General features: G+C 47.2%; 1 protein-coding gene and 1 long non-coding RNA gene across 4 annotated transcripts in view; one reads left to right on the top strand and one right to left on the bottom strand.

The window, feature by feature from the left end:
* FAM120A (family with sequence similarity 120 member A) overlaps positions 1-8,181 on the bottom strand; it is a 46,656-nt gene extending 38,475 nt beyond the window's left edge. For 2 of the 3 annotated variants that reach the window (XM_068201437.1, XM_068201436.1), the window contains exons 1-2: positions 7,345-8,058; positions 1,713-1,959 (exon numbers count right to left, since the gene is read on the bottom strand). In XM_068201437.1, the coding sequence (XP_068057538.1) occupies positions 1,713-1,959; positions 7,345-7,818 (721 nt within the window). In that variant the 5' untranslated portion in view covers positions 7,819-8,058. Of the gene's footprint in view, positions 1-1,712; positions 1,960-7,344 lie in introns of all 3 variants that reach the window. The other variant, XM_068201438.1, reaches the window with a different exon arrangement.
* Positions 8,182-11,019: 2,838 nt separating this feature from the next.
* On the top strand, positions 11,020-11,460 carry LOC137480433 (uncharacterized). The gene is made up of 2 exons (XR_011002900.1): positions 11,020-11,160; positions 11,253-11,460. It is a non-coding gene; the product is annotated as an uncharacterized lncRNA (long non-coding RNA).
* Positions 11,461-14,120: the final 2,660 nt, after the last annotated feature.

The raw sequence follows: 14,120 nt of genomic DNA, 5'->3' as shown, positions 1-14,120 counted from the left end.
AATATCTTCTGCTCTAACCCTGATTTCCATGAACTTTATTCTGCTTACTCATACTGAATACATATACACAAGAAATGCAAAGGAATACTCAGAACTAAACTTGTAGGTGACCTGGGGGTTTTTAACCTTTGTACCAATTTGACAGAGAGCGGGGAAAGCAATCAAATCTCTCTAGAGTAATCATGTGAAATTACCTTCAATTTCTTTCTCCTAAGAACATGCTGAAAACTATTTGGTCATGAAAGACAAGAGAGGAAAACCAACCAAGAGTTTCTTGCATCAAACTGCAAAGCCTTCAGAAACTTTATCAGAACTTACCTCACTACTGTTTGATATAAGCAAGCAAAGCCCCCGAAGGCCATGCAGCTGGCATTGTGTGGCAACTTAAAGCCACACCTCCCATGAAGTCCATAAAGCGTATCTGCAACTGGGAAACTGCTTTTCCAGCAGTACTTCTTACTCACTGAACTGGCATGCCCCAACTTATTTATAGACTCCAAAACAAAGCCAAGGAATAGTAGTCTGTCATGCAATTCCTGCAATGGCAGCTCGGCTATCCCTACTATTGCCTTTCCTCCCTACACCCATGCAGGCAGGAAAAACAAACTGACAAAAATCAAGTCCAACTAGTCAAGTACTTGTGACTGTCTACTGCAAGATCCATTAGATCCTTCCTTCTTAACAAAGAAGGTGCCTTCCTGGACTGGGAACAATGTTAAAGACTGCTAAAATATTAGCATTTAAAACAGTAACACAAAGCTCTCTCATTGAGAGCTTTCAAGGAAGTTTTATTCCTCTGTCGTGTAACCATACTGAAACAAAGTGAGTGAGAAACTAACAAGAAAAGTCAGTTTTCTTAATTTGTCTGCAAAGCATGATAAGATTAAGAACATGGCTGTTCCCCAAAAGCATTTAGAATACTATTATAAATAAATCTTATTCATTGAAGTCAACTTTGTGAACACTTAATTCAGTCTTCTGTCTGAGGGAGTATGACAGTTATACTCTATCACTGCTATGGAAATAAGAGTGTCTTAAAACTGTCCCATTTAAGCAGAAATGTGAAACTGGAGACATTCCCACCTATGCTACTGAGTATGAGAACCTCATGGGCATGAGAAGCAGGAGTGCTAAGAAAGTATACAGCCAAAACCAACGGAATGGTACAATGTCGATCATGTGCTTTCAGAAACGTGGAGTTTCACTCAATTATAACTCAAAATATTTCTGTTGCACCTGACATGCTGCCATATTTGCCCAGTACTCATTTCTGAGGGGAAAAAATGCCCCAGCAAACCAAGCCCCTTCACTCCATAGGTGTTATTTTTAGGCAGAATTCAGGACAAAAGCGTACTTCCTGTCAGGAAAGTGTACCACTGAAACTAGACCTCATACGCTATAGAAGACCCAAACTAGTACCACAACTGTCCTGATTTCCCCCACCCACAGAGAACATTCTGGCTAGGTAGAGCTCTGCTGAACCCTTGCTTTCAACTCTTCTTTCCAGACAGCCACAATTGGCATTGCTCGAAGGTTTCTATAAACTGGGCATGCCTGACCTTAAACACACATTCAGTCCACCTCACACAGCAGGAATGTCTGGAACAAAGGGATGCCTTTCCCCAGGTACTTTGTCAAATTACACACACATTATTTTAAAACCGTTAATAGCAACTGAAATCATAAGGCTGAGTAGCAGCATCTTCACTTACCTAAAAGAGCAGCAAAAATAGGAAAGCGATTTGGATTCAGGTCCAGTTGCTTGGCAACTTCATGCATTAGGTATTGGCTTGTTGTGAGGCTTTTCCCATTCCGGCTCAGTTTTAGGGCATGGGCACTGAAATAGTAAGGGATGTTGCACAATGCATAATCGGAGTCATATGCAACCAAACCATGGAAACCTTTTTCTCTGCAGAAAGCAATTACTTCTTGATGATGATCCTCAATGCTCTGCGCAACCTATAGTGGAAGACAGAGCAATTAGCTTCAGCATAAATGGAAGCACTGATTGATCACAACTATTGTGATATAGGGGGTCTTTCTGAAACTATACATGTGAATTTAAAATACTCGAGATATTTTTTAAGTAATTAAAAAAATCCAGTGATGCAGCACATACAAACAGGATGTAAGGAGCACTCAGAAGCACAGCAGGCACTTCTGGAAGCCCGCACGCTGCAGTGGCATAGTGAACTCATCTGAAAAAACTGCTTACTATCAGAAACACTTGAACTCTGTTCCAGTGTGTGTACCAGCTCATGGGGAAAGCCTTGAGGCTGTGGGTACCCCAGCAGTTCAGCACACCGAGATGCCCCCCATGATACTTTTTAAAGTTTTTTGGCCCTCTTTTAAACGGGCCAAACACAACCCCAGATGAACAGAGGTAACTTTGCTGACCTTTCAAATGCAAACCTTGCTGTATTTAAGCCAACTGTTTTCCCATTTCCATCTTCAGCCTAATCCCTTCACGCACAACTGTATCAGAGTGCAAACTGCTTTGAGCTTTTAGCCCAAACTTCACCTCTCCACTCCTGTTGCCTAGCAAAGCACGTATTTTAGGCTACAGAAATCAGATGACTTGAATAGACACATGCAGGAAGACATAGGCCAACGCCTAATATTGGATATATAAAAGGAACCCTTTCTAATCAAGAAGCTTATACTGAAAGTCCCATAAGGACAGGTCAGGACCTACAGTCCTGCATTCCAACACAGCTTCAGAACTGCTACAATTACAGAATGCGTACAAGCACACTCAACTACAGCCAGCTGAGGGCTTTGGATCCCTAATGCTTCTGCCATCCACAGACATAACACACATTCAGTGATACAGAAATCCCCTTGGAAGTTGGGTGTTGGTATAACCCACCCTCATTGAGTATTCCCTTTTAACAATGTAGATAGCAAGCTAACCCAAAACAGACTAGTACAAAACTATTAGCTTCAGTCTCCACAGCACACATAACCACAGCCTTAGTGCCAGCAAGGCTATTTATTTCCTCTGCAGAACAGGAGACAAAGTCCCAAACTCCACAGCCCATACAATCACCCACAGCAAGTTTACAGTGACCCTTCCTCTTCTACTCATGTCTTGCACTTGCTGAAACTGATGCTGAACTACTGTATTCCAGAGAGGTATGTCAAATTTTACTTCTCCCGTGCACCTTCATGAGATGATCCCTTTCAAGTCAGATCCTGAGCAGCAAAACAGTCAGCACCTCACCTGCTCCTGCAAACAAAGACCAGTTCACTAAGCTCTCCCTACTACTAATTCTACCATGCCCTAGTCTTCAGAAAATGTTACTTCTTCAGAAACTTCCTTGATGGACTGTTTTTGAAATTTACTTTGTTTGTGAGAAGAACACACACACATTTTTCTCGCAATGATGCTGCCCTCTAGCACAAGGTGTGGGAGAAACCATAAACATTTTTGGAAAAATTTAAAGAAATCAGATTTACATAGTTCCTAACTAAAGGAAGTCAACTTAGGCTTCACCCCACCCCTACCCACCAGTCTTCACAGGTTTTAAATTAGAAAAACCCCTCGGATGTTTTTTAATTAAGGGTAGATAGATTTAAATTATGTCCCTATCTCTAAACCCAATTCCTGCATGCACCAACAGCCCTGATCTATAAAAAAACAAGTGAGAACTCCTTCTGCAGCACTAGGTGTGACATGGGTGTGCAGATAATGCAAAAGGAAGCTCTGTGTGCGGCTCCTCTGATTTTCGATGAGTTATTTCCTCTACCTCCACAGCCTCCAGTTCCCTCCCCATTTTAGAGAGCTCTTTAACCCAGCACGAACCTGCTGTGTGTTCAGGGAATACCAGAATCCATGTTCAAATAACTGAACCATCACAAGGAAAGGAGTTGTATTTAACAAAGTATAGTTAACCCATAAAGCTCTAACAAGATGGGAGTCAGAGACATACCTCATGGCTCTCACAAATACAGAGGTACTCAGGAATAAACAGGCTTCAAAAGCAACCCAGGGACAGGGATGTGGTGGAAATCACAGCCAGGAATTTGGAATAATTTTCAAGTCTAAATCTTGTATAAACTTTAATGGTGCTGGCTCAGAAAGAGAGAATCCTGCCTGAGTAAATACACATGAGCACCTTTAGGTACTGAGAACAAAAGAGTCTCCCCAAGTATTAGAGTTATTAAGAACTCCACTGCCTAAATATTTAAATGTTAGCAACCTACTTAGCATAAAAGTTTATTTTAAGAATTATTCTCCCCAAACTGAAAAACCACCAGGTCACAATGAAACTAAGAACCCGCAGGATATTTGTTATAACCTGGAGGAACCTGTTATTTTTACATCCTGCTGAAACCATCTGTGAGTGATTTATAATTGGTCTGGATAGAAGACATTACTTTTTCTCCTCTCTAACTACCAAAATGGATTAAATTCATGGCCAATTCCTTGCTTCACACAGAAACCTACTCCAGACTCAAATGTTCCTAAAAATATGAAAATCAGTTTCATATTTAAAGTCAATCAGTATTCTCAAACCCAACTTCTCAAAACAAAGTGAGAAAATGCTACAATTTAACAACTGTTTTATGCGTATGTAGATTTTTAAAATCACCTATACATGTAAATAAAAATCACATTTTCAAGAGGCATTTGCTCTGTGCCCATGAGGAAGGCTACACCAGAGTGAGAGAATAAATCTGAAGGAGGATTTAGAGAAAAAGAGATACAAGTAACAAAGCAGGTTTAGAAATATAATGAATCATGTAAGAGAAAAACAGCAGAAAAGGGAAATGCTTTAAGATCAGCAGTATCTTTGATGTGTATTATGCATGTGACCACTATAAGCATGAAACATCCTTCCTAACCTGAAAATGAATCCATTACAACTAGATTTATCAGCAGAGTTTCTTGACAACTGAAAAAAATGAGGCATCAAAAAGAAATTGCTGATATCCTTCCCATCCCCAATGGGACAGCTGAGCAATGCAGAAAACCAGCGCAGTTGGGACATGCATGGTGGTGGCTCAGTGGTGTGGACAGCAACAACCTCTCCCCCCACACCCCTTAGTATCTGGTAATAAGCTGCAAACTCCCGGGCTAACCCAATACAGACAAATAAATATACACCTCATAAATCATCTCCATCGAACTGGGGGAATACTGTATTTCACGAGATTTTGCAAGTTTGGGGTATTTTTTTAATGACAGAAAAGGGACACAGTATAAGTGTGCTTACACTCCTATAACTGCTTCCAGAGATTAGGAATAAGGCCTGCCACCAAGAAACTATAAACGAGCTAAAGCAACTGCACTGGAAAGTAAACAAAACGCTACAGGTAACACCACTGTCAAATGCAGCAATTCGGTTCAGACCTAATGTACCTGAGTCAGGTCTGTAACAGAAAATGCTTAACAAACTAACAGCCACTTCAACATACCACAAAAATACTGCAAAAGCTAAATTCCCATGGATAACAAAACAGCTGGCTTCCTGTTGAGTACCATGCACGTCTATGTTGCATTAAACCAAGTCTCTAATACATTGAAAGAAAAAAAAATCCTTATTTTACCCCATTCATTGTTTTTACTAATGATCTCTAGGTCTCAATAACAAATGAGGAAGATTTATAATGCTCCCACAAACAGGTCAAGGTAAGGACCTCCACTGCATGGGCCCTAAAACTTTTTGCTGAAAGAACAAAATTATTTCTTAGCTACAAAAGGTCCCCAAAAGCTCAAATGATAGGATGTTTTACTTATCCTGCAAATTCCCACCATCCAAAAAACATAACGCCCCTTGGCTTCTACGATGACCAGGAAAAATGACTGCAGCAGACACGGCCATAACCTCCTCATTTTAACCAAGGCCAGGCCCAAGGCATCACGTTTGGCAGAGCTGCACGTGCCCTGCAAGAACAAGCTTCGCCTCGGCTTCCAGCTCATTCCCCACATGCTGTGCCTGGCGCAGCGGCCCGGCCTGCTGACCCAATCCCCACCGCGGCCGGGGCCGCCCCAGGGTGGGGCCTCCACCGCCGAGCGGACTGAACTCGGGATGGCTGTGCTCCAGCTCGGAGCTCCTCCAGGATGGGCCTGGCCCAGCGAGCAGGGCACTACGAGGGAGCAACACGATTCCCGCCCTGCTGGCAGAACTAGGAGAAATTTCACGCAAAGACACCTGTGGGGTGAGCTCCTTTGAGAGAGGCCTCCCTACCCCCAGGGCTGCAGCCCAGCCAGGATGTTTCTAATCCGCTGAAAGGCCAAGTAACGTTAAGGTGCTGCTAGTGACCGAGCAATTCCGAAGGTTACATAATATTTTTCTACACACCAAAGTAATTAAAGATAATAAAGCCTACGAGTATGTGCTTCCCTCCTGCTGTTCTTCTCTCCCCAGCAGGAAGGTGAGCGGGCAACTCCTAAAACTGCAGCTTCATCACTGGGATTGCTTTTGCAGCGTCTTGTGTTTCAATATACACAATCGCTCAGCTGAACAGAAACCATCGTAAATCAGGAACGCCATGTGGAGAGATGCGACGTGGTCATATCCTGCAACCTTTGAAATCCTAGCCTTCGAGCGCAAGATGGCCATGGAGCCCAGCTCCGACATGAAGGGCTGCTTGTGGGGCGGGAAAACTGAGGTTGCCCCTTAAAACAAGGCGTTTAAAAGAAGGACTGTCAGCTTGGCACTGCTGACTGCACAAACTACAAGTGTTGCTGTTATAGAGTAAGGAGCCAGTTAAGTCTACAGCTGGTTTTAAAAGCTTGTTGACACTGAGAAAACGCTGAGCAAACACAAAAACCTCCATAAAGTCAGAAGTAGCACCCCAGTGTTTTTTGCAGCGAGGCATTTCCCCTTCAGCCCAAGTTTAAAACACCTCGCCTCAGCCGGGAACTTGTTGCAGATCCATCCTGCGCGAGAACTAAACTGATTATTTTTTCCTCCCCTTAATAATTACAGAGATGCTTTTCGCCCACCCGCTCTCCCCTGCCGTACCACAGCCCACAAGGCAAGAAGGGACATTTTGAGGCAACGGAGCGAAAGAACATGGAGGCAGAAGCCGCCCTGCTGCCGGGCCGGGCCACGGGCGCTGCCAGTCGCCCCGCCAAGGCCTCCCGGCCTCCGGCCTTGGCGAGGCGGCGGGCAACGCCATGTAAATAAACCAAAATCCCCCGGAGATTGAGGCCGCAGAAAGTTGTGCCGCCCCCGCGGGTCTGGGCGACATTTTGAGGCGCTTAGGGGAGCGGCTGAGGGTGCCCTCCCTCCCCCCGCGGGCAGCCCCCGCTGCCATCTTGGAGCCGGGCGGGAGCGGCGGGGAGGGGGCGCCGGGACCCCCGGGCGGGGGGAACCCCGGGCTCCTCCTCACCTTGATGTGGAAGCGGATGAGGGCCAGGCGGATGCAGTGCGCCATGCAGACGGGCGGCAGGAACCAGACCTTGGGCGGCGGGGTGCCCTTGTTCTGGACGTGGCTGACGATCTGCTGCGCCGTCTGGCGCTCGTTGCCCTGGCGCTTCACCCACTCGTGCAGCCGGGCCTTCTCCAGGGCGCCGTTGAAGAAGACGAAGAGCTCGATGTTCCCGTTGAAGCAGGCCTTGGCCAGGGCCGCCAGGTAGCCCAGCATGTGGTTCCACTGTCCGCCGCTCACCCAGTCCGTATAGAAGCCGCCGTAGAGCCGATGCAGGCAGTTGTCGGCGTCGATGAGGAGGCGCAGCGGGGTCTGGGGGGGCCGCTGGCGGCCCCCACCCACGAGGCTGCCCCGCGCCAGCTTCTGCAGCTCGACGGGTACCACGGCGCTGGGGCAGTGCTTCTCGATGTAGTCCTGGAATCCCTGCACTCCCATGGTGAGGACCGGGCGGCGGCGGCGGCGGGCGGGCGAGCGGGGGCCCGGCGGCGGCGGTAGCAGTGGGGTCTGGGCTCGGGCCGGGCGGCGCGGCGGCGGCGGGCGGGCGGTGGGAGCGGTGGAGCCGGGTGGGAGCGCTGGCTGCCGTCGGTGGCCGATCAGGGGGGAGTTGTATGGATTAGTGGGGGGCTCATGGCTGCCGCGGCCGCCATGTGCTGCGCTCACAGAGCCATAGCTCGGGGATCCGGGCGGCTGCGGCTCCGACTGCCGGGGGGCGGGGGAGCGGCCGGGCGCGCAGGAAGCCAACCCGCCGCCGCCGCCGCCTGCGGCAGCGAGAGCGGAACGGGCGGGACTTGGCGGCGGCGCCGCTGCCACTCACACACCGCGCGGAGCCGCGGCGGGAGCGCGGGGAGAGCGGAGCGCCCTCGGCGCCGCCCGTGCTCGGAGCCCGGAGCCCCTCACGGCCCCCTGCTCTTGCTCTGCCCCGCCCTGCGGCTCTGGCCCGGCCCGGCCCGACCGCCGGGGCCGTTGCATAACCTGGGCATGCGCGGGAGCGCGGCGGAAGCGAGTGGCGGGGAAGGGAAGGGGAGGGGAGGGGAGGGGAGGGGAGGGAGGGGGCCGGGGGCGGGGAGCGGCAGCGGGAACCGGGGCAGAATTCTCCGGACTCGGCCCGGATCGTCCTGGCCCGGTCGTAGCCCCGCGCTGCCGGTCAGCGGCGCTCCATCAGCCCCGCGGCCGCCGTGGCGGGCCCAGCTCGGGAGAGTGGCGCCCCGGGCACCTGTTGCTCGGGGGTGTTCGGCCGTTTCAAGGCAGGAGAAGTGTTCCCGCAGCGGTTCGGTTCCGGCGAGGCGCCGCGGGGCTCCTGGGCTGATGCCGCGCCCGACCTGGCCATAGCGCCTCCGGGAGAAGTGATCGGCTGGCCTGGTCTCGCCCGGCTGAGCGTTTGCTGCTGCTGGTAAAGCTTCCAGATCGTAGAATACCCTTGAGCTGGAAGGCACCTACAAGAATCATCGAGTCCAACTCCCAGCCCTGCACAGGACACCCCAACAATCTCACCCCGAGTACCCCTGAGAGTGCTGTCCAAGTGCTCCTGGAGCTCTGGCAGCCTTGGGGACATGACCAAACCCTGGGCAGTCTGTTCAGTGCCCCAGCACCCTCTGGGGGAAGAACCTTTCCCTGATATCCACCCTAAGCCTCCCCTGGCCCAGCTCCAGCTGTTTCCTGGGTGTTGTCCCTGTCTCAGGGAGCAGAGATTGGAGCTGGCCCTCGGCAGGAGCTGCAGCCTCTGGTGAGGTCTGACCTCAATCTTCCCTTCTCCAGCTGAGCAAACTAAGTGCCCTCAGCCACTCTTTGTAGGGCCCCTCCAGACCCTTCACTATCTTCACTGCCCTCCTTTGGACATTCTCTAATTGCTTAAGATCTTTCTTGTATAGCACCTGAAACTGCACACAAGACTTGAGGTGAGGCCACACCCGTGCAGAATAGGGGTACACAATTACCTCTCGCAAGGATGTTGGTAGCCTTTTCACCTTAGACATGCTTAAAGTGGCAACTGCTTGCATCTTGAGATCTGCCATCCACAGGGCTGCCAAACTGTTGCCAGAACTGGTAAATGAGCATAAGTATCAACTACCAGGGAAGAACCCCATAAATGAGCATTAGTATCAACTGCTGGAAGAAACCTGCTCTTCACTGCACAGGCAGTGAGGAATTAACTGTCTTGGATTTTACCAGAAGAAATTAATTTTTAAAATGCCAAGCTCCAGAGGTTTCCTGCAAGTTTATCATTGCAATAATACTACAACACCTGAGCAGTTCTCTGCTGTTCAGGTGTTGGAAAACTACAGGAAGTGTCAAGCTGCTGATGCTGTATGTTCACATCAATATTTTATTAATGAGGAAAAGCATGTTGTTAATGAGATTTCAGTCAGGCTGGATTGGCACCCACAGTATATATTCCCAGCAGGGAATTGCTGTTGCAGCAGGAGTGGGCCAGCCCACTCCCAGGCAGTGAGTGCCATGGGTGTGTGTCTGAGCCCAACTGGTGCAGCATCAAGATGATGGAGTAAAGAATCCTGGAAAAGCTATGGAAGTAATCAATTACAAGTGCATGTTTCTTCTTGGAGATCTGTTTTTGCAGTAATCTGGGAGTGTGGTTTCCTAAGTAAATATTCTGGTCTCTTTCTGAACTACTTTTCCCTTAGAATTCTTAGATTACCCTATAAGAATAGATATGTTATAGTAGCATCGAAATCATAAAACTATTTGGAACACTTTGAGGAACACACAAAACATGGTAGCAGGCCAATAGTGCTAATACAAGGAAAGGGGATCAAGGAGAAAGAACTTCAGAATTTCAAATATCCTAAAAATCACCAAAATTTAGTCAAAATAACAAGTACTGCCATCCATGAGGTGTCTAAAAATCAGACTTTCAGACAGCCCTGTATGTATCCAATGCTTCAACAGTGCAAAGCTTGATCAGAAACAAGCCATTCTGTAAGTAGCCTTGTGAGCAATAACTGAGTCAAGAAGAATTCACTTCTTATCGTTAATTATCTCACAGGGTCTTTAAGATCAATAGTCTTAGCAATGCCAAATAATATATAAATAAAAGATGATAAATTTGTTTGTATTTTTTTCTGCTTTGTTGTTTAGGAAGGAAACTAGTCCAGAGCATCTGCCACCAAGAGCCTGGCTGTCAGCATCCTTGGAGTCAGGGAGGTGCAGCAGAACTGAGCACTGCCAGCTCGTGCCCAGCCACAAAGAAAGCCCTCCCTCCCCAACGAGAAGAAAGAGAGAGGAAAAGCATAAGGGTAAGCAAGGTGCTTCCAGAACTTATTTAATGTAAACTAAAAGATTGGCCAGACAAGAAGACAGTGGAAAATAAGTTAAATTTATGGAAAACAAAATTACTCTGGAAAGCAGGTAGATTAAGCTAGACTTAAAGAGCAATTAATCAAACACATGAGGCAAACAAAGTGTTTTTCATCAACCAGCTGCAGAAAGCTTGCAGGATTCATCAATCTTCTTCCTTAGCACTGAGACACAAAGTGTTCCACAGTTCCCAGTTGCTGGTTGTGTAAAGGAAGGGTTAATAGCAGTTGCTGTTAAAGTCAGTGACTCATTATCCAACCTGAACAGAGGCAAATTAGGAGTGGCTCCCTCAAAGGAAGGAACTGAATGGTCATTAGGAAGAACTAACTAATAACCGTGTCAGAGCAAGAACAGAGGTGAATGTTATCAGTTTAGTCTTGGTTCCTCTGTTAAGGAAAGTCAGTCCCACAGCAAGATGAACATGGACACAGACTGTGGAAAAGACTAGCCACTGTGACCTGAAAGGTACGTCTGCCTGGGAGGAATAGATACATACATTATCCATGGGAAACACTTGTTCAGTGTAATTTCCCTTAATATTTCTCCTCTTTTCTCAGCCTGGTGCATCTTGCTGTGGACCTGCTGCCCCAGAATTTCCCCATTCTTGCTGCTGTAGAAGAGCTCCCAGCCTTTACCTCACTGCCAGTTCTACAAGTGGCGATGGGCTCACCCTATGGGCAGGTGCTTTTCTGCATTGCTACTTCAGCACTTGCAGTTCTAGGCATGCCTGTCACTTAGTCGAAAAAAGTTGCAAAAATAAAATAAATTGACGAAGAAATGTTGAGGTTTGGAAAAGTATTGGGGAAAAAATTTGTCACTTGTTGCAATCTTGCTCTGATTTTGTATCATCATATTTGCTACCACGTGCGACATCCCTTTCGTGTCTTTTATGTTGCTGCAATTAAACTACACACCATCACAAAACATTTATAGAAGGAAGTTTTTCGTGTTCAGATATCTCCACAAAACATCAACAAACACCATCTTGCTTAAGCATCCAATAACTTTTTTCAAATATCTATGATACTTCGGATGGAAGATTTTCCTCTTAGGGCAAAGATGTGAAGGCACATCACTGAGTTATTTAAAACACTTACTGGTCTCTGAATCAGCTCTCTAGGGACCACCAATCCAAAGAAAAGATGATTCAAAAGGTAGCATACTTTACTAGAGCCACTGATATGCTCAAACTCAAAATTTCTGATTGTCCATAGAGGCCAACCCTTGAGGAGTTTGGTCCTTGGCCTTTGTGGAGTAACATGGAGTATGATGGTGTTGCTCCAGCAAACTTTTAGACAAGAAAATGGCTGGCAGTGAGTCCTCCGAGCGCCTTGGAGAAGCAGGCTGGAGGAGGAGGGGGCAAAGAGGCTGGCTGAAAGAATTCCTCCTTTCAGAGAACAGGCAGTGCTTTCACAGCAGTGGATGCTCAGCCACAGCACACTCTACACAGATCACATCAGGGCCATTAGCTGCCTTTGATTAGTTTTAAGAAACAAAAGCATGAAAATTTTAAGTTCTAAACTTGAATTTTCAAGAGAAAAAGCATAAATAATGAGGACATTATGGAGCAGGCAGTGGGAACTGGTGGGGAGCAGTAGCACTGCTTCTTCAAAAACCTGGAAGAGTAGTCTGCTGTTCCTGTGACAGTTGTGTGAAACATACAAAAAGCCAGTATTTAAAGCCTATTCTACTGCAGTTTTTGCAAGACTATCAAAAATATTACAAAAAGATACTGATAGAATTCTACAGGTTGATATTATAACAGATAAGATGCACTTGCCAGTGGTATCGCGAGAGCACATCTGAGCTAAAATACATCTACTGTGGCCATTTCAGAAGAGCAGCTATTTACATTTGGAACACTTTAAAAACATGTCATTTTTGTTGGCATTTATGAAATTAACACAAGTATCTCAGGCATGGAAGTAGCAGAATTAGCTACCTAAATGTGGGGTAGGGCTGCCAGGTTTGGGAATACCATCCATGCCAGACCTTCACTATCAGTCTGCTACAGCAACTGAATTCTCTGAATTCTTCATCTTGCCCAAATGCACAACAGCACAGTCCGCCAGCACGCCACCCGTAGATGTGGATCACTCAGTTATTTGTCTTACCATGGTCTGCCCATATTTCATCCCTACAGTTCTTGCTGCAGAGTCTAAAATGGAATTAAAAAAAAAAATATTTGAACTGCAAAGTATAAAGTTCTGGTGCTGCATCTGCTTGAATCAGCATACAGGATGGAATGAGATCCAAATCCAGAGTTTTCAAAGTAGTGGCCTGGACACAAGGGATACTTTGTGCTGTTGCCTTTCCTGTCACAGAATGGCTCTCCCATGTCCATCCCAGAGGCAGAGCCACCACTCCTGGGACAGGGTGCTCCTTGAGCTGGTGCATTTGGAGAAGCTGACAATCTTCCTGTTGTCCAGAACTGGCCCACGAGCCACCAATTAGACTGCTCTGAATGACAGCATTCTGTCCAAAGGGCTGCTAATTGTATTTTAATGATGATTTAAATGCTGATGCTGATACTTTCAGAGACATCCAGATCACTAATTACTCATAGTCTATGTTGAGCTTTAAGCAGGCACAGGCACAGCACTGTAGAAGCATCAAGCAATGTTATTAATGTTCTCAAAGGCCTTCACTGCCCTCCCACATGTCAAAAGCATCATCTCCTGTTCCCAGGCCCAAGCCCAGGCATGGCTGCTCAGCCAGGCTGCTGGAATCCAGCAGCCCAGCTGCACCACAGGTTGTTGCGGCATTCTGGAAGTAAAGAAAGAGAAGCAATGAATCAAAATTACTTACATTCATTAAACAAAATTCTACCAATATTAATAAAAAGTAACTAACATTCTTACAACAACACCACTTAAGATAATTTTTCCTTTAAAATAAAATACTAGCTCGATTGAACTGCATCCCTGAACACAGCGTGGTCAGAATGTTTGAATAAACTCACCAGAAATGCAGATCCTAACAAGCTGCCTGCACAGCCAGGAAGAACCTCAGTCTGTTGGAGCAAGTCCAGAGGAGGCCGCCAAGATGATCAGAAGGATGGAGCACCTCTGCTACAAGGAAAGGCTGAGAGCATTGGGGCTGTTCAGCCTGGAGAAGAGAAGCTTCAGGCTGACTCAGTTGCAGCCTTCCAGTACCTGAAGGGAGCTTACAAGAGAAATGAAAAGACACTGTATGCAAGGACCTGAAGTGACTGAACAAGGGAGAATGGCTTCAGACTGACAGAGGACAGATTTAAGTTAGATATTAGAAAGAAATTCTTGGCTGTGAGGGTGGTGAGGCCCTGGCAAAGGCTGCCCAGAGAAGCTGTGGCAGCCCCATCCCTGGGAGTGTCCAAGGCCAGGTTGGACGGGGTGTGGAGCATCCTGGGATAGTGGAAGATGTCCCTGCCCATGGCAGCGGTGGCC

Source organism: Anomalospiza imberbis, chromosome 11 (genome assembly GCF_031753505.1).
Source record: "Anomalospiza imberbis isolate Cuckoo-Finch-1a 21T00152 chromosome 11, ASM3175350v1, whole genome shotgun sequence".
Lineage (NCBI taxonomy): Eukaryota > Metazoa > Chordata > Aves > Passeriformes > Viduidae > Anomalospiza > Anomalospiza imberbis.
This window is presented reverse-complemented; position numbering and strand designations above follow the sequence as displayed.